This window comes from Athene cunicularia (assembly GCF_003259725.1).
Source record: "Athene cunicularia isolate RWA chromosome 2 unlocalized genomic scaffold, athCun1 chr2_part1, whole genome shotgun sequence".
NCBI classification, from domain to species: Eukaryota; Metazoa; Chordata; class Aves; order Strigiformes; family Strigidae; genus Athene; species Athene cunicularia.
The window spans coordinates 8,371,740-8,392,363 of NW_020799095.1; the positions used below are offsets into that span (position 1 = coordinate 8,371,740).

At 37.8% G+C, this 20,624-nt stretch overlaps 1 protein-coding gene across 1 annotated transcript in view; it reads left to right on the plus strand.

Moving 5' to 3' along the window:
- Positions 1–15,101, plus strand: part of DYNC1LI1 (dynein cytoplasmic 1 light intermediate chain 1) — a 24,743-nt gene extending 9,642 nt beyond the window's left edge. The window contains exons 2-12 of the mRNA XM_026841934.1: positions 793–909; positions 2,564–2,794; positions 6,094–6,263; positions 7,438–7,531; positions 9,170–9,305; positions 9,683–9,794; positions 11,135–11,194; positions 11,322–11,366; positions 12,339–12,459; positions 12,624–12,782; positions 14,153–15,101. Of these exons, the coding sequence (XP_026697735.1) occupies positions 867–909; positions 2,564–2,794; positions 6,094–6,263; positions 7,438–7,531; positions 9,170–9,305; positions 9,683–9,794; positions 11,135–11,194; positions 11,322–11,366; positions 12,339–12,459; positions 12,624–12,782; positions 14,153–14,265 (1,284 nt within the window). The 5' untranslated portion in view covers positions 793–866 and the 3' untranslated portion in view covers positions 14,266–15,101. The remainder of the gene's footprint in view (positions 1–792; positions 910–2,563; positions 2,795–6,093; positions 6,264–7,437; positions 7,532–9,169; positions 9,306–9,682; positions 9,795–11,134; positions 11,195–11,321; positions 11,367–12,338; positions 12,460–12,623; positions 12,783–14,152) is intronic.
- Positions 15,102–20,624: the final 5,523 nt, after the last annotated feature.

Here is a 20,624-nt window from a genome sequence, read left to right on the forward strand (position 1 = left end):
CCTCTTAAAAATGCCTTTTCATTCCATTGAGTAAAATCCCACAGGCTACATAAACAGTTTCTACGTAGAGTACGATCCTGTTTCAGATAGGCTGGTTAGTGGCATAATTGCATTTGTCAATAATTAGAAATAAGATTTGAAGCTGATGTGTGCACTCTGAACAGATGAATGAGTTGGGCAAAGCCAGCTATATTTCAAAACTTTAATGAGCTCAGTTGCCCTGTTAGTATATGGTTCCTTCTTGCCTGTATGAGCCAACACAGGCAGGACGCAGGAACAGCCACAAAACCACGGATGAAATGCGAAGAGCAAATTTATGCTCTTTAACTCTTGACCTGGGGGATCTCCACAGCAACACCCCGGTAGAGGTACGCAAGTGGGGACACAGGCACCACGGAGCTTGGTCTTTGCTAGCCAGAAAGAGGAGAAGAAAAAAGATCTTGAACCTGTTGCTTTTGCCTGTGTATGTCCAGGATTTTTGCAGGCGTGCTTTTCCACTGTGCTTTTGATCTTTTCCACAGCAGGGCAGGAATCTCAAGGACATTCCATAGGGTACCTCTGAGTCTATCACAGCTGTCTTATCTAAGCGCAGACATTCTACCCATCAAGCACACAGAGCTAAGCAACAATTAGTGAGATAGATGTGTTTTTTGGAACCCCAGCTGCAAGTCACTTGAGCATGTTTACAATCCTCCTTGCCAGTCTTCCACTGTATTCCCACATTGTCCCAGGTGTTTTTTATTATGTAACTGTGATTAAAGATTGAGTGCTATCTAACTTCTGTCTCTCCAGGTGAAGATGGAGCAGGTAAAACTAGCTTAATAGGAAAAATACAAGGAATAGAGGAGTACAAAAAAGGAAGAGGAATGGAGTATTTGTATTTAAATGTGCATGATGAAGATCGAGATGGTAAGTTTTTATTTCTAATAATATCTTAAACCAGTTTGAAAGCAATGGTTCAGTAGTGTGATATTTGGAATGACAGTGGGATGTTTTTCTTTATAATTTGCAGGAGTCCAGTTTAGGCCATGAGTGAATTGTATCATGAAGTTTCTCAGTGTGATTTCTTTAGTAGATACCATGAATAACCACCTAAGTGATAGAGAAGGAGAGGAACCAGTCAAAAGAAAAGGCTGAAAATAAAAGAACAGGGATGCAGTCTTAGCTGTAATATTCTGAATGGATGTGCATTCCTCGGGCCTAGAGGAAAACATGCCTAGGCTCTTATTTTCCATCTCAATTATTGTAGCAAGTATTTATCTTTTTGAACATACAGAGAAATCTTTTTCTTGGTGCTATCGGAATCTGCAAGACTACATACCATGTACTGATGGGTAGGAAAATGTGCACAATGCTAAAGAAAATATTAAAAACAAACAATAACAAAAAAAGCCAAACCACCAGCCCAAAAATTTGTAGGAAGGAGAAATAAAGTAGAAGCTCCGTTTCAGTTGGCTTGAGTTGCTTATGTCTAGAAGGTAAAAATGTTTTTTAAGGTCCAGACCCCATATACATGCAGTTATGGAATGGGTAATTGATGCTTATCTATGGGGAAACAAGGGCCAGAGTGTGACCAGGCACTGTAGAGGTGCAATGAATTACCTAGAGGTAATACTTACAGGGAGTGGGGTGTGAGTAAGGACATACTGGGAACTGTGGGGAAAAATGGGAACTCTTGTTTATACTAGAAGAACAAATATAGATAGGAGAACTAGAAGAAGTTGGCCCCTTTTCTCTGAAATCACTTGCTTTCCTGACTTACATGTCTGGCTGTTGGTCTCAAAGATGACTTAGTCAGGGTTAAGATGATTAAGGGTTTGATATAAATGTCTTCCTCAAAATTTCTGTAACAAGTAATAAAAACTTATTTGAAGGCAAAATGTAATTATATTAAGCTATCTAATTTTGAATCAGCAGCTCTTAATTTACTGCAGAAGTGTCTCCACATATTGGAGTGTATGATGTTTTCGGGGAAAAAAAGTAGTGGGATGGTCTGTTTGTATGGTGATTGTCCTTTTACAAATCTGAAGGAGGACTTAAGAGACAAAGTTAATCTAAATCATCAAAAACTTGCAGTTCTGCTCCAGTTTTCTGAAGGGCTAAGGTACATTATGTACTTTAAGAGTTACACAGGCATATCACATTGGAGTTTTGAAGGGGAGGTGGCAGTCCTTGAGAGCTGAGCAGACCAAGGGCTGAGAACAGATCCCTGAATTCACCCAATTGCCCCTTTTCTAAGCTGTGTCTTGAAGAAAATGTTTTCCCTCTCTAAAATGGTGAACATTAATTCTGGAAATGTTGGATGCTATCTCTGGATTCTCACTTTTAGATAATGTATTTAAGATCTTCAGTTATCAGCCATTAAATATCAGGGTTCAGAAGAGGAGGGTGGTCTCCACAAGCTGCGGTTTGCTGTGCTGTTACGTATGTTCAACTGTCTGATAAAACATGTCATCTGCTTTCTTCCTTGTATTTTACATGTCTAAAGAAGATTTAATAGCCATTAAGTAGTGGACCGTTTCAAGTAAGTCTCATAAAATGTTTTTCCTTTTTTTTTTTGTAGACCAAACAAGATGTAATGTATGGATTTTGGATGGTGACCTGTATCACAAAGGTCTTCTTAAATTTGCAATGGAGGCAAGCTCTCTAAAGGACACTCTAATTATGTTGGTAGTAGATATGTCTAGGCCTTGGACTGCACTGGATTCTTTACAAAAATGGGCAAGTGTTGTAAGAGAACATATTGACAAGTTAAAAATTCCTCCCGAAGAAATGAAAGAAATGGAACAAAAGTGTGAGTATTCTGCAAATAGGCCAGAATCCATTTAAATCAAATATGCCTAATGCTTTCTGCACCATTTAATTTCTCCATTGCAGTCTTTTTCATTCTTTGGAAATGTTACTTAAAAGTTATCAAGTTAGTTATCAAGTTATCAAGCAAGTTAGGCTTCAAATAAGTCTCGGGTAGCTATATGAACAATACCAGTATTTCTAACAGAAGTACGTTAATTTAGAAAAGAAAGTTTTCAGAGTGAACACAGCTGAATTTACAATCTTGCTTCTTACAGATTTTTCTAGATCAGATTCTTTCTGCAAGTGAAAAAACTTCTTAGTTTTCAAATTTTCACTTATTTTATTTTAAATGCAAATCACTGCATCAGCTTCTTAACTGTTCCTGTAATTAGTCTAGAGAATCTGGTACCTGTTCTCTGCCTACCAAAAATGTAAATGTTGAGAGGATTCATGATCACATGGTAATGCCTGGGCCCTTTATAGTTGAAGAGTTTTATCATCATTATTATTGATACTAAAGCACCTATATGTTTGGTTTGGCATATATATGATATAGATCTGTCAGTGTCTTGTCTTTTTAAACATGCAGAGCACAAAGATTTTTGCAGGATTCCTTAAACAGTGTGACTGAACTCACAAACATCCTAGCTCCATATTTCTTCTGGGTAGCCACTGTATTTCCCTTGGGATACTAAAACATAAGTCGTTCCTATTTGTCTCTCAGTGAATTACTACAAGGAAGAGCATTTGAGAAAGCTGTGTGTTAAGATCAAATAGCGTGATTAAACTGGTATGTTCTTAAGCAACTGACTACCAGATTGCTGAATAGCTTTTTTGGAAATGCAGGTGGTATCTATGCTGTGATAAAGTAGCCCATAAGGTGACAGTTGTAGATACTCTGGAACTTGGCGGAGGGGGTTGTTTCGTTTATTCTTTTGAGAGAGATTCTTCTAAGAGAAGTACCATCCTTGAGAATCATATCTTCCACAACAAGAACTTGTTTAGGAGGGAGGAGCTGCGCTCTTTTGGATGTGGTGTTTGGTTTGCTTTTCGAGGGTTGATGTGTGTTTATTAAACACACACGCACCCTCCCCAACAGTTTCAGCATAGGATACTGCTGGATGAAAGTAGTAAGGATGCAATAGCTCCGGTAGCAAAAATGTGTACCTAATAGTTTTGCTTCTTTACTGAGTGAGTGAACAGAATAGTGAAACTCTACAACTCTACAAAATTCAGAAAATGTAAGTGATGAAGTGAGTCAAGAAAAACAGCTACTCATGAAAAATTTTGTCTGCTCTCTTGTTTATCATCTGGTCTAATTCTTACAGATATTGATGGTTATGTGTGTGAGTATAATAGAAGCCCTAGACCCAGTCCAGATATGACTGGAAGCTGCTGTTGTTTTGAACCTCCTGTGATGTGGCTTCATGCATTGCTAGGCAGGCAGCAGCTGGACACTGCTAAAGGAGGAGGGAGGAATCTTGCTTGCCTGACTTTTGGCTATGTGCTCCTACTCTTGTCAGGCTCAGTGCTTCCAAGAAGCTCCTGTGAGCTGATTTAACTTGCTAACAGGACTGAAATCTACTGAGGGTTTGTGTGTAGTTTTCTGGAGGTGTGCTGCTGTGCTTGTCTTCCAGTTCTAGCAACTTAACTCCACTCAGACAGACCCTGTGAGGTAAATCTGGTATGGGAAGTCATTAGGGAATAATACATAGCAGCAGTCTGAAAGGTTGGAATAGTTCTTGTTACTGAATTCATCTGTGTCTAATGAAGCCTTTTGGACTGGTCACTTTAAATGTGTCTCTAAGGAAGACCTGAGGTTGTATTCCACAGTCTTTGAACTATGATACATTAAATCAGTCCTCCTTTTTACTGTTTTCTGTATTTGTAGAAAAATTAGTATGTTGTGATCATAAAACAGGAATTTTAGGAATCCACTGGAGGACTTCTACCACTGGAATAGAGTGGTTTTTATTTTAGCATGCAATTATCCCAGAACAGACAGGATGCTGCATAGGAAAGATTCCCTTGAGTGGCTGGCATGTCTTGGTGAGAACTCTGGGTTTAAAACACAGTCAGTTTGGGAGGCTCTTGGAAGCTGTCAGACCAGACTGAAGTAGCGGCATTCCCTGAATAAGAGCCTGAGTTGACTGTTCAGATAATGGTGATAATCTGTGCATGTACTTTTTGTTATTGTGAACTCCAAAATCTGTAGAAAAGTTGGATAATCTTGGCCTAATACATACTTTTTTTCTCTAGGGTATTGAAATTCAAGTCTTGCTCTGTTAATATTTTTTTAGATATAAACTCAGAAGGCTTCAATCAGTTTAGTGAAGGTAGGGCTGGATTAACATAAATCAGGACAAAGCAGCGAGAATGTATGGGAGTAGTTAGCTGCTAGTGTGCCTGATTCAGCTAAATTGTCTTGCTGCCTGATTTTTTTGGCTGAATCCGGGATGCGTTACTCATGGAAAAGTAATCCATGGGTTTTGGTAGAATCCTGTTTCTGCTGTGTGAAACAGGTCATGTGATACGAAAGGTACAGATTTTTATGCCTAATATTGCATCCCTGACTAGGAATAGTAAGTGACTGTGTAAGTAGAGGCTCAGGTGTGTGCATCAGAACCTGACAAGAGTTAAAACATAACTTTTTGCTAATTCTTGTTAAGGTCTGACTTACCCTCCTTGCTAAATTTTCAAGTAGTCTGATCTATTGTAAAAGCATAACAAATATTTAATATGCTATTAACTAATTATAAGATAGTTAATAACTACTGTTTGTGTGCTCTATTCTCTTTTCTTATTGCTACTATAGATTCACTGTACAGAGAGAGAAAAGTGTGGACAAAGGGTTTTTAGGTAAAACTTGGTATACGGTAGCAGCTAAGCAATATGTGTGAGGCTTAAATTATGTTTATTCTAACAAACTATTCTATTAATTTTGCCAAGAAGAATGCAAGGAAACCTGTGTCCTTTAGGAAACATATCAAGCAATAATAGTTAATAGCAACCACTTAGTGGTTCCACAATGATAAAATAAAAATGGGCTAATGTTGTCCTTATGGACAGTTTCATCTGATCATGTTCTGGCTGCTGATAAAGCAGATCTCAAACTTACTAATTCTCTCTCGTGCTGCGTAGAGCAAAAAAATAGTCAGCACTTGGTGCATGCTCAAAATTTTTCAACATAAAGAAGCAGAAGTACTATACAGTCAACAGTGCTAAAGATCAATCGCAGTGGAAATCATTGTTGAAATAATAAAGTAGCTGATCTTTTAATATAACTTTTTTTACTTTCAGTGGTAAGAGACTTCCAGGAATATATAGAACCAGGCGAGGATTTCCCAGCTTCTCCACAGAGAAGAAATACTTCATTACAGGAAGACAAAGATGACAGTGTGATTTTACCCCTGGGTGCAGATACACTAACATGTAACTTAGGCATTCCAGTAGTAGTAGTTTGTACAAAGGTTTGTTTCACATTTTAGGTTTTTTGCATATTTTATTTAAGCAACTCTGTGAATTGTGGATTTGGGGTGGGAAGCATGTGGTTCTTAAGTAATTCTGAATTCCTTGCATAAGAATTCTTTTAAAGATGTTTAATGTTGAAGGTTGGTTATCTTCTGGAAGCCAGACAGAAGTTGGCTAATCCCAAATTATTTTGGGATTTCCTTTTCCTTTAGTTCTACCAGTTTTCTAGGAATTGAGAAATACCTCAGACCTGGGTTTGCTCACAGAAGTGAGCTAGTCTGTAAGCAACTAGAATTCCCCTGCATCTCCACAGTCATCCTTATTCCATAAATAGCATTTTGGTAGTTTTTTTTATTATTTCTGATCTTATTCTGGAGATTAATATCTTTGAGGGTTCTATTTAGTAAAGTGCTGCTCTACTAATTTTCCTCAGTTCTTAAGGTGTTTCTGTGATCTGTTTTGGTTTGTTAGATATGTAGCCATATTCTTAGTCTAAAGAAAAAAAATGGTGTGCTTCTCCTGTGGCTGTGGGTTTTTTTGGGTTTTTTTCCCTGGCTCTTCTGTTCACATTGGCATTAAGCATACTGCATCTGCAGCCTCTGCTGGCCCACAGTGAAAGAATAAACCTTTTGATGCATATGCTGTTCCTTCACTGGAAGGCTAATCCTCTCATTTGAAAAGCACCTTTTTTTCCTCACCTGCTGGCACTCTATTATTCCTCTCTCTTCCCCCACCCCCACCCTTTTATTTTTCTGCTTCCACATTTCTTGCTTTTGCCTCCATTTGGAAAAGGGCTAGTTAGTAACTGGATAAAAAAAACATAATGTCCTGTAATACCACAGTGTGTAAAAATACATCAGGCAGAAAATGATGGTGTTATTCAGTGGGTCAGTCTTCAACAGATAATTTGAGTTATTGCATTGGAAAAGGAGAGGGGGAGTCAATGAAAAATGGCAATCCCTTTAACTAAGGTAGTGCTGACCACAGTTCATGCACTTCAAGTTATATATATGTTCAGTTATGCTTCTAAACTATCTTAGCAGGTTTTTGTTTTTCTTTGAACTACCTGCCCCACTCCATCCCTCTTGCCCAGTTGTGAACTGGATGTTAGCAGCACTGCTATTTCAATGGATAACTGAAAGTGGTGTATTAATTTTGTGTTTATTTTGACAGTGTGATGCCATCAGCATTCTGGAAAAAGAGCATGACTACAGAGATGAACACTTTGACTTCATTCAATCACATATCAGACGGTTTTGCTTACAATGTATCCTTTAACACATCATAAAGATGATAATGACTCAATTAAATTTTTACCTTAATTATGACCAGTTCAAAAGAATATTTGCATCTGTACCAAAGTAGTATGCAGCTCCTTTACTGTAGCTGGCAGTTTGCTTCAAGCTACCCCTGTGACAACATTGAGTTAAACTCTTTTGGGTTTTTTTGTTTGCTTTTTTAAAGAGCTGCAAGAGTCTAGACTGTCCGTGTCCCCTTACCATGAATTTCTTTACTTACCTTCAGTTCCATTTTTAGGAGTCAGTTTGCAAATCAGCATATCTTAGCTGACAAGTTCCCTAAAATAATAAGATAATTCATGTATGATCTTGGTTCAGATGCACATAAAGCATGTTATTCTTCTTGATGCAAATATGCAGTCTTTTCAGTGTTCAGTAATTCCAGAGGATGAGGTGATGAGGGAAAGAAGGAAGGAAGGAAGTGTGAATTGGTGTAGGAAGGATCCACTGGCTTCTCGTACAGAGACAATGCACATAAGCTGTCGCTGTGCTGCTATTCTTTTTTAAACTTTTTTTTTTTTAAAAAGACGTGTATAAAATACTGTTTAGTATTGTTTAGTCACCTAGACGTGCTGAGATCTAGATTTTAGATGTCAGTACTATGCCTACATTGTCTTGTCATCATTTGTGGTGTGGTGAAGTTTAAATACTGTTCAAGAGACCGCAGTTAACAGCTGGAAAAATTAGTTCAAGAGCTTGAGACCTCAGTTGAGTACCAAGATGGCACTCCCTTCAGAAAGCTTCTGAGACCTAATTTTTTCAAAGGGAATTATGGATAACTGTAGTATATCTTGTGGATGGAGGAAGAATACAAAAGATTAGTAGAAATTAGTCTGTGATTGCATATGCCATATGCAACTTGGAATTCTAGTCTAAACCACTGAATGGGAATCAGATTCCATTATGTAACTTTCTTCTAGAATTTGTATTGCATGCATGTAGAAGTAAATGAGGGGGTTTGGCATTCTTATAATCTGAAAGTAAAAAATCAATCAGATCTTCCCTGGCTGCTTTCATTAATCCTGTGCATAAGATGTGTTAATTTGATACTGAACCATGCTAGAATACTAAGCACTTTCCTGGTCTTCCAGTAACATACACAACACAGCTTGTTTGCCTTCATTTTGTTCAAAAGCAAATCACTGTATAATGTAAGAACTTCTGCTGGCCTAACTTAAAAACCTAAGTAGGAAAGTGAAAGACCTTTGGTCTTTTTGAAACTACTGGTGTTAATGTTGTAGTGTCTGTCTTGCAGGATGGGATAATGACAAGATAGAAGGATATGGCATGACAGTTTTTGTTTGCTAAAACAGAAGACAGTTTCGAAGGCATCATAGTGAAACTGCTGGTATTGTGGGCTTTGAAAGTGAGAAGAGCCTGTACTTTAAAAGCAATAGCTGAGTTGGCCTAAAACAAATGCAGAAAAAGATTTCAGTTACAAAAAAGATTATTTCAAAAATGAAGTGTTGGAACTTGTTTGACATTTGATTTTTGTATTCCCCCTCTAAATTCTACAAAGTAGATAATATTTTAAACTAACAAAAAAGAGTCACTTTAGTATCTCTTACTAGCCACTGAACTGAGTTTTCTTTAACAAGTTTATTCAGATGGGGCAGCACTTATTTATACATCAGTAAAGGAGAACAAAAACATTGATTTAGTGTATAAATATATAGTCCAGAAGCTGTATGGATTTCCTTTCAATGTTCCAGCTGTTGTTGTGGAAAAAGATGCAGTATTTATGTAAGTTACTTGCATTATTATGTGTATGTGACTACAAAATGTATTTGTGCAAGGCCCTAAACAGCATTTAGAGTCTTTTTTGTTTATGCTTTTTAAAGTTCCATTTAACATTCTCATGAGTTGGAGTTTGGTGAGTGCCAGTGGATTAAGATTACAAATACCTGCTGCTCTAAAGATAAATGTTAAAGACGGAGATTTTGCTCTTCTCTGCTGTGACAAACCAATCTCTAACTAGTTGTACTAATCAATAACTAGCTTGTCCAGCAAAATGGAAGCTGTGACAACTTTCCTGGCTTTCAGTTCTCTGCATTTCAGGGTTGCATACAAGAACAACATAAGTAACAATAGAATTTAAAGCCAAATAATCCTTTATCTAGTCCTGCAGGTTGGGATAATGACAAGAAGATAGGAATATTGCACGAGAATTTTCAGACACTAAAAGCAGAAGACAGTTTTGAAGATATCATAACAAAACCACCAGTCCGAAAGGTAAACTGTAATGCTTTGGCATTCAACTTACCTATTTATTTACCTGTCAGTTTTTTACTGTTTCTCTTTCTTTGAGATTTTGCTTCCAGTTTATCATGAATGTGATATGGGTGGGGTTTTTTCTTTTGCCTTTTTATTTTAAAAGTCCTTCTTTAGTTACAAAAAAATCACTACATGTTTTTTTTCTGTGTAGCTCTTCTCCAGGTTTCTTCTGTTGCTGTTACATGGTTCAAGACTACAAATATACCTGTTTTGCTTTAATACATATTTAGTATTGAAAAGTTTAAGTGTCATTTAACTGTTGGTCAGGTTGAGTTAGTATTTTTTAAGAATTTGCTCTGAGTTGCTTGTAGCTTCAAAATGCTACTGGAATATTTAAAATAAGAAAGCTTGAGACACTATAAAATGAAAAATAAACATGTGAAGACAGGTTCTAAATACATTCAGTATATTTTCCCTCTCATACTATTTAACAAAAGGCTTTGGCAGAACTGAAAACACATGAAGTTGTTGAACAAAATGCCAGCAGCAGTAGACCCCATGTGTACAGAAGTTACCGAAGGCAAATATTTATATGGCTTTTTCTAACAAAGGGAAGAATTTGGGACTGATCTTATTTCCCAGCGTGACTTATTTTAGCTGAGAAAACTAATACTGTGTCCTTCCTGCAATCTTTAGGGAAAAAAAATCAAGACATATAAGTAGTGTGTCAAACAAGTGTCCAGGAAAATGTAACTGTCTTTTTTCTTCTTCATGCTTATAAACTTTAGGCCTGGATTATAAACTTTTATACTGATACTTGCTATGCATGCTTTGGCAAAGTTTTTGTGGCGAGCTTATTTGGAGGGAGAATGCTTGTGATTTAAATCCCAGCCTAGAACTGGGATCTGAGATGTCTTTGTCCAGTTCATACACCAGTCTTAATGCAGTGCAGGTGAAGAGTCACTTTTGCCATAGTTATCTATAAAATAATACCAAGGTGGGGCCTTGGTAAGTTATCAGAGATGTGAGCACTCTGCAGAGTGTGTGCATCTGTAAATGTTTCTTACTGATTCTGAGACCCCTGGATGTGTCTTGTAATGGATTTTTCTACAAGTACATCTAGAGACTTATGCCTGCCAGGTCAAAGGAGTTAATGATACTTCTATTTCACTTCTAATTAACTTAGCTTAAATGGAATAATGAGGTAGCAGTCTTAAATATAGAAAATGTGATCTGCAGTCCATATGGTATTTTACATATTTACTTCATTACTGAAAACCTTGGTCATATTCACCAGGAGGTATAAAAGGAAATGCATTTCTTTCAGTCAAAATGATGTTAATGTTTTTGTATTTCAGTTTGTTCACGAAAAAGAAATTGTAGCAGAAGATGACCAAGTGTTTCTTATGAAACAGCAGGTAATTTTTCTGCCTATAAAACAAGGAGGCAGTGTTTCATTTAACAACATCCTGAGTACAAATTTGCGTTTGTATTCTTAGTCACTGTAATATCTAACAATACATGGGTTTGTTTGTTTTTTTGCAGTCACAGTTGGCAAAACAACCACCTACTGCTGCAGGCCGGCCAGTGGTTAGTAATAAAAATTTTAAATATCATCACATGAAAATGATTCAGTTCCATATATTTAGAGGGTTGCTTGTTTTAATTGCACTATCAAATATTCTTTGCTCTAATTTTTTAAAACTACATAGCATTTAAAGTCTACATCGTATACTGCTCTAAAATTATGACAGTTCTTCACAGCTAGTCACGACAACTTGTATTGACAGCAAAGGCTAAATATCACAGCTTTACTTTGCATATGTTAGAACGCATCTAAGCAGTCAGTCGACTCCCCTTTCTGTCCCAATAGTGTGCCAGGGAGCAAACTATTGTCTGAGTTGTCTTGATGAGTTATGTATCCTAAATTTGGCACTATCTCTCTAGGAATATTAAGACTCCAGTATAAAATTGTGGTCAAATGAAAACTATGATGTAATCTATATTTAAAAACACAAGTAAAATAACTAAAAAGTAACACGTTTAATGGGGAGCACGTGATCTTATAAAGGTAGCTTTACCTCTTCAGATGAACTGCAAATGTGAATTGTTATCCTTGGATGATGCTTTTTCTCCTGGGCTGCGTTTAGCCCTTTAAACAGTATTGGTGATATATGTTGTCTTTACAAAAAATTTGGTGTAGTTCCTCTGTGATCTAATAAATGCAGTTTTCATTACGGTCAGAGGCACTACCCTGTAGCAGATGGATTTTCAAGTTTCTCATTGGGATAAAAGAAAAGCTTCACTAGTACTTTAATTGCAATAAAGTTAATATTTTTAAGAATGTTACACAAGTGTGAAAAAACTGGTATACATTCAGCAGAATCTAATGCTGTGTAATTTCAGTTGCACAGGATACTATATTACTTTTATTTTTTAAAAATAATAAACTGAAAAATAAAAAATACTTCATTTCATGTACTCTTACACTGAATGGTTTAATTCTGTAGAAGATTGATCAGTTCAGCATTGGAATTTTTTTTTTTTTTTCCTTCTGCATAGGATGCCTCTCCAAGAGTTCCTGGTGGATCTCCTAGGACACCAAATAGATCTGTAACATCAAATGTTGCCAGTGTTTCACCTATTCCAACTGGGTCTAAGAAAATTGATCCCAATATGAAAGGTACCTTTTCTTATGAGGGCACAAATGCACTTGGGGAAGTAAAATAGATGCTTTGCCTGCTTTTTATTAAATATGCATATTTAGATTGATTAACACACTAAGTATTTACTTAGAAAATCTCTTTTGTTTTGTGTTTGGTTTTTTTTTCCTCTCTCCTCTTGTAGCTGGAGCTACTAGTGAAGGAGTCTTGGCTAACTTCTTCAATAGTCTCCTGAGCAAGAAAACTGGTTCTCCTGGTGGCCCTGGTGGTGTTGGTGGCAGTCCAGGAGGAGGTGGCACTGGAGGTGCTGGCAGCAACTTACCACCATCAGCAAAAAAGTCAGGTATGATTAACAGTAAAAGATCAACTAAATTGTGAGCGGTGGATCATTCCTATTAGAATAGTTTATCAGAAGTATGAACACTGTTATATTTAACTGAATGTTTTATTGGATATGGTTTTTGCTTTTGTTTTCACAGCAGTTCAGTATTGCCTTTTATGGCTCTCAGAGCAAAGAAAAACTCTTCATGTAGCTCTTTAAGCATGAATTGTGTCCACATGAGTTCTTAATTTTTTCTTTTGCTCCCCACCATCACAATAAAATGGCTTATGCTATAAACCTCTTTGATTATTATTCAGATATATTGGGACTCAATTTCAGGTTTCATGGAATTACCATAAACACAAATAAGTTTGGCTTAGATATGGTCTCTTCACCTTCCTCAATATTTGCTGGTTTGTGTTTAGTGTTACCTATGAGACTCATTCTTCAAATCTGAAGATTGGCTATTAAAACAGTAGATTGGGATTTGAGAATTGCTTCCTCCTCAGCAGTTATGAGAAATTCCTCTGTTTGTTAGCTGGAATGTTGGCTGCTTTGACTATGATACAGTATTAGTTTCATTAAATATTTGAAGAGCAGCATAGTACATCTGGCAAAAATTAGCTTTGTGGATAGTTCCTGTTAATTTGCATCTTCAGAAAGGATGCTGGGACACTGCTAAAGCGTCAGAATTTTCCTGTACAGCCTGAGATACTCTGCCCACTTCTGATGGCATTAGACACTAATAGTCTGCACTGCTTTTTCCCATATTGTCTGCTATTCTTGTGCTAGAACGTGGCAGGATAGAAACCTAGACTGGGGAGTAGGTGTTAAGAGTAAAATGGTGGGGGGAAAATGGTGTGTTTTAAGCTTGTATCAGGTCTAAGGGTGACTGCACAAATACTTGTGCCATTCCAAGTTAGGGAGGAGATAAGTGGGTAAGGAAAGGGACTGGCCATCTGCAGGTCTGTGTGCACCCATAAGCAGCAGTGTCGGGTTTATGCTGACCAAGTATGTACAACTGACTTCACTGGTCTGTGGTGAAACCCCCGATTTCCAATGAGAACTATTTAAAATACATATGATGCAGAAAATTGTATAGAAGTATTCATAACTGCTAGCCTTAATAGATCTTTCTGTATTTTATATTTTACATTAACTCTTCATATACTGGCAATTAATATATAATTATGGAAGTTTCTTTGACAAGTTGTAAATATAGAAGGATGTCTTTATTGTTTCCTTTCTGCTTCTTTTGAGTTTTGGCCTTATGCCTTTACTCTGCACCCGGAGTGTGTAGTAACAATTTTGAGGATTAGTCTGATTTGAGAATTAAAGATACCCAAAACCGTTTCATAAACATGACTGAATGATATGCATTTATTTTGTAGGTCAAAAGCCAGTTTTAACAGATGTTCAGGCAGAATTGGACAGAATTTCACGAAAACCTGAAATGGTCTCTCCTACAACACCTACATCTCCCACAGAAGGTGAAGCATCTTGAAGACACCAAATAAAACCAATTGTTCAGTTTTTCTGGGATAATTCAAACTTGCCTCTGCCTCTTCCTTCAGTGACTGGAACTAAAGAACTGAAATATCTTTCAGAACACAAACAGTTGATGTCTGTCTTTCTTTCATATGTGTTGCCCAGCTTTATAAAAGGGAGCTGTACAGATGGAAAACAGTTACCACATCATGTAGGAGTACTGTTCACAGTGCAAGAATAGTAAATTAATTTTTTTCTGGGTTTTGTTGAAAAGTCCATGTAATTCTGTAAAATTGCAAGTATGTCCACTTAAGTGATAGGGGTTTCTTAGAGCAGGAAGACTGATACACACCACAGGCACTTAATTTATATCAATTTCCCAACCTGTTAGGCAAGTTTAATACTATCTTAAATAGATTAACCTCTACAGGAGAGAACAACTAGTTTTTGAAAGAGAAGATTAATTGCACAAAGCTGTAACAACAACAATTTCCAGTTATACTTGAACACTTCATTTGGAGTACAGTTTAAAAAAAAAAATCTCTTTGATCTCCACTGAGATTTATACTCATTCAAAAACCCATGCAAAAAATAATTCCAGATATAAGACTAAATTAGTGGCCAGTTTTGGGGGCTTTTTCTTTGACTAATTTCAGACACCGAATAAAAGATGTATAAAGAAAAAGCAGAGGTTAAATGTACAGATTATCACTATCCAGATTTGTCTATATATATATGGCTCAGCCTTAATGTCCCCCACTGTTTCCCACATTAGTTATGGTTTAAAATTGGTCATCAAAACTGTAATCAGTTAATAAAGTATTCTCTGCATTTAAATTTAAATAACTTTCATTGAAGCCATGGTGTTCTCGTTTGTTTACAGTTAAATCTAAGGATGTGGTGTAAAACATCTTAAAACATGCTTTTTATATTTTACCTCTCAGCGAATAATATCGCTGGTAGATATTTAAACTTCCTTAAAACATTGTTTCTGGAAGGAAATGGGCAAGTCTGCAGTGTTTGTTCCTAAGAGTAAAACTATCTTACCGACTTGGGTGGTTTCTGCTGTGATGTGTTTCAAAAGCACACTAGTTACACTGAGGATCCTGCTGATGACTCCAGTGTATTGTCTGAGTAGTTGACTGAGGTTAGGACTTTACTTAAGCTTTCAATACACAAATGTTGAGCATCACTTTACTGTTTTGCATGAAGTTTGTGATTGCTTCCTACAGATAGCCACAGAAGAGGAAGGTGTAAAAAGTATATCTTGATCAAATGATTGCCAAGAAAAATTGTTAATGAGTTCAGGTTTTCTAGTTTTATAATCAACATCTTATGTTACTTTCTCCAATTACTGAGAAAATGTAAACACTTGAGGGGGGTAAATCCTCTTTATTTTGAACATGGTGGTACTCTTCTCCAGTTCCAGTTCCTGCCTTCTGTGGTGGTTTGAGTGGATTACCTCTGTATTTTTGAAAAACCTAAATCCTACATGAGAACAACATTTTGTTGCTCACTGAACTTTGTAAAGTTAAGCATACTCGTTAAAATTGACTCAGAATATTGAATTGTGGACTGTCAAGTTTCAGTAGAGATTCTTAACTATGGTTCAATTGTTCAAGCTGGAGTCCTTAAAATTTTGCTTATGGCAGTGATTCAGTAAAGGTGGCACATTAGGAAATGCATGACCTGCTGATGAACAACTCTATAGAATAAATGATGTCTTGAAGAAAAAAAAAAAAAGCTTCCAATCATGGATGCAGGGCATGCATCAGTATCAGAACAGTTCTCTAGATTCTGTATACAAACTCCTTGAAACAGAATTTGAAATATGCTTGAGAGAAGGGGGTCCTGCTCGTATCACTAGTATGCTTTCTCCTACAACTGCAGTGGTATGTGTTGGGAGGGTGAAACTGCACTTTAGGGCAACATCTGAAACTAGTTGGTACTGTCTAGGTTTTTGAAAGCAAACTTTAGCTCCTGCAATCTTTAATTTAGTTCATTTGAGCATCTGTCAAAGCACAACACCCTTTCTTTCCAAGGATGGAAAACTACACATGTGGTACGTTAAGAGCTATTGTACTAGGTGCCCTTTTCTGGAGGCTGGGACAGGGGAAAACCTTACTAATGACTCATTAAAATTTCACTTCTTAAAGTTGGCAAAATGTCCCTTCTGCATATTTAAAGCTTCTAATTGCATTTCTTCCCTAAAGCCTGACAGCTCTTTGTGCTTTTTCTAAAAATAATTATTTACAAAAAGGCTGTCTCCCTACCATGCCTTTTCATTCTTCAAGACTAAAGTAGCCCAAACAAATTCTTTTTGACACTGTCACTGTCTGTTTGGGGAAAAAAGACTTTAAGGTGTCTTTACCACAAAAGGAAAACATGTGAGAATGTGTTTCTGTGTAACCTGATAGCTTTGGCTTATTCCCTCTGAGACCAAGACTACTGGGCTGGTTGCTTTGTCTTCTTGAATTGCAATTCTCCTAGCTACAGCTTTGATAAGAGTAGACAATTAAGCTGGGATTTACCAGAACTATCATGCAAAATGAGCCTCTGTGACAGAAAGCCCTTCTCACAAAATGTAGGGCCAGTGAATCCTCCCTGTTCTCCTAAAAGTAAGAAAGAAGTAAATTGGGTAAAATGATGAAGCAAATTTGGCAAAGATACTTCTGCATAATCCTTTATTATGCTTTTGTGCCCTAAGCTGGAGATGGGTTAGGTTTCTGATGACCCCAATTTTAAAAAAGAATAACACCATGAATAACTAAGTTTGCTTCTAATCGCTCTTGTGTGCCTTTAATACTTTAGTGTTAATTGGTACAAAGTTTCAGTCTAGCACACAAGATGCAGAAAGCAAAGAGTTAACACAAGAACCACAGGGGATGATTTTTTGATAAAGAACAATGAATATTTTTAAGTGCTTTTCAGTATGAATGCTGCAAAACCACTACAAATTAAAAAACCCATATAAATTCCTTTAGACTTTCAGGTCAAGTTCTGTGTAGACAAGGAGCTGATTAGCTTCAAACTAAACTGTTTTGGGGAAATTTTACACATCTCTTCCTCCTCCTCTCTACCGTGTTCCTACATCTGTTCTTTGAATAGACTGATCGTAATAAAGCTGTTCTGCAGATTCTAAGCTCGAAAATTTTTAGTAAATGGCCACTTTATTTTCAGACAGTTCATATTTTTCAGCTGAAAATGGCAGTCTGAAGTGTGCATGTTACTTTTAGGTTATACTAACCTTAAATTTCTCGTGATACATCTGAAATGCAAGTACCAGCCTGTTGGGCTGCAGTCTCTTATTGGGAAGCAAACTTCATTTGCAGTAGGACACCTGCAGCTGCAGCTCCACTGCCTACCAAATACCTTACGACTTTATGCTTCTCTGTGCCATGCAGATGCATGCAGGAGGGCTATGCTGTAAGGGATATTCAGGAATGGTTGTTAAAAATGCCAGTTCTTCAGCTGTTTAAAAATCACACATTGTACCACATAAGTATGGTGATTGGGTGTTGTGAAGTTCAGTTGCAATGCTGAGCCCAAAAATAGAGCCTCAAGAACTGAAGAAGCTTCAGCAAATGCAACATGTTCAAGTCTTTTCTGAGCAATTTGTCGCAGTACTCAGAATATTCCATGTACTAGGTAGTCATCCTTATTTACTTAATGTAATACACAGGGCTAGAGTCGTGAACAAAAGCTTGAAATGCCTGTGTGGGAACACCAGAACAGAGACCAGGGAGAGAGCTGTGCCTCTGTCTGGCTGACTTCAGTGGATCTCCCCAAATTGTTTAGTAGCAATAAACCTCATTACCCTTCAAAAGAAACTGAGTCCAACTTCTTCAGTGGTTTGGGCTTTTAAACTGTCTTCCCATTCCTCTACTTCCCTCACTCTCTGAAAAGCAAAAAACCCCTCACAACTGCAGTTATGGACATGGGAAAAGGAGAATATTCATTCGTGAGGTCAGTGGAGCCCTGCTGCCAATTCTGAGTGTGAGGGACTTGGGCTTTAGCGTCATACTGTAACACAGCACAAAGCTAGTGCCAGAGCCACTGAGCATCACTTTATGGAAACAGTGATGCAGCCCTGGCCTGTATCCACCTCATTCCAGTGGCTGGCATTTACTCAACTGCTTCAAGGAGCTCCAGTCACACTTTTTGGAAATTATTTCAGCATCAGTGGCAAGGAGTAGCAACTGTCATACAGCTATACTGTGTATACTGTAATCTCTCCTAATGAGGTGGCTTTCTCAACTTAATTGGTATTGCTTTTTGGTCACTATGGTGGGTATCTTTGGAGAAGATGTAATGAGAGAGAAAACTAGGTCACTCATTGCTAATCTGCTTCTACTGATCTCGCACTCTCTGCCTGGCTGACTGGAGATGTTACCATAGCTCAGGATCTAACTCCAGGGCTGCTTCTCTGCCACCATGTCCTGCCTTTAGCTCTGGTCCTGCCATTCCAGCAGATGCCATGGGGGGAGGATGAAAGACTTCTCTTTTTGTAAAATTCTATCAGGTGTAGCATATAAACTGAAGGAAATTAATAGATGTATATCTGGAATGGGATTTCCGTTACACCACAGCCAGCTAATTACAGTTATTTGCATTAAACAGGCTTGTTACTTATCTGTTGTTTTGATTTGCATTTCCTCTTTAAAGGAGAGATATGGTACTTGAAAGACAGTGCTGATGAAAAGGGTGAAGAACACCTGCAGTGTGTGTGAACAGCAGCATTTGTATGTTTCAACACAATACTTGAAGTATTTTTAAGCTATCAGGTCCTGTGCTGTTGTTCAGTTTTCATTCCTTCACTGTCATGATCTTACAGTTCCTGTAACCTTGCTGTTGTTTTGCTTTTCCTGCACCTCCTTACAAATAAAGTGGCCTAAATGAATTAAGCTTTAAATGGCAAGGTAGCCTTTATAATTCATGCATCATTGATACATATTTCCTGGAGAAGGCCTGAAAAGGAAAAACAACTCTTAAACTAGGAAATGTTGCTTGATATTTTATCCTTTGTAGGTTTGTCTTGTGTTTCTCTGAGTCCTTGAAAAGCTGTCTCCTCAAGACAGGTGTTTTTAACATTAACATCAGTGTGCATAATGTAGCAATGCTGCATTAAGACACTGGTAAAGATTCAAAAGGGAGTGACTACAAAATAGCCTTAGATGCTACCTAACACCCTAAAAGAACTGGTAATTGCTTCTATCTCTCTTAAGTCAGCCTAGTCACACACTGTGGCTTTGGAGTTATTCAGCCAGTTTTGAGATATTATCAAGGGAGAAAACAAAACGGGAATTTCCTTTAGGAGAGAGATGCCAGCCTCTGTAATGTAATATTATTTATAATATTCTAATGTAAAAAGAAAAGGTAATGAAGGCGCTAGGCACTCATAAGTAGTAACAGTAAATGTTACTGACTTAAACCTACTTGCTCAGTCCTGCAGTCTGGGATGCTGCCAGCACAGCTACGTTACACTCATCCCAAACCCAGGCAGAAGCTGGAGCACACCCATGGTGATACCTTATTTTAGCGGAAACTCCCATGCCTTGGGAATTACAGGATTTGCCCTACTCAGTTGCCTCTCAAGCCAATTTCTGCAGCTGAACATTGCTTATGGCACAAACAAGCCTGTACCCTGCATGTTCCCCTGGCTTGTGTTGTCTTACTGGGAGATGTGTTGTTCAGCACAGAGCATGGCCCAGATGCTTTTATCTGTGTCATACCATTCCATCTGTGCAGTTAACCATGGCCCTTGGCAGAGTTAAAAATGGGACCTACCTCTTGGGTCAGGGTAGCAGACATCCATTCACTTCACTGTGTGCTTCTGAGAGAGGGGCACCGTCTGAACAGCCTGCTCTGTTCCCTAAGCACCTATAAAGCTAAGGTTAGGAAAGCAAATCAACATCTTTTCTACCAGAAGATTGTATTTGGCTGAATTTAAGTGAAGTATATCTGAACTTAACGATGAAGGACCATGATAGTTCTGTGGATAATACATTGATAATACATAAGTGAATGTAACACACCTTTGCTCACAGACAATTAGCTCAATCTACTCCTACGCTGGCACCAAAAGCTCTATCTTCTTTTAACAGTTCACCTGGGCAAAGGTGTGGCACTATTAGTAGAGACTGGGGGATACCAGCGTTCTCTCTCACCGATAATGAGGAGTGTAAGCAGCGAAAGTTTGGGTTTAAAAAAATCCTCCCGATGTCGTAATCTCGTGTGGCAAGAGGCACGTATATCATCTTGCTATCTCCTCTTAATAATCACCCCTCACAAAACCGAGAACGGCCCTACCTGGGCCTGAGGTGGCCCCTCCGTGACCGCCCCCTCGCAAAGCACCCGCAGCCCCCGGCCCTCCCT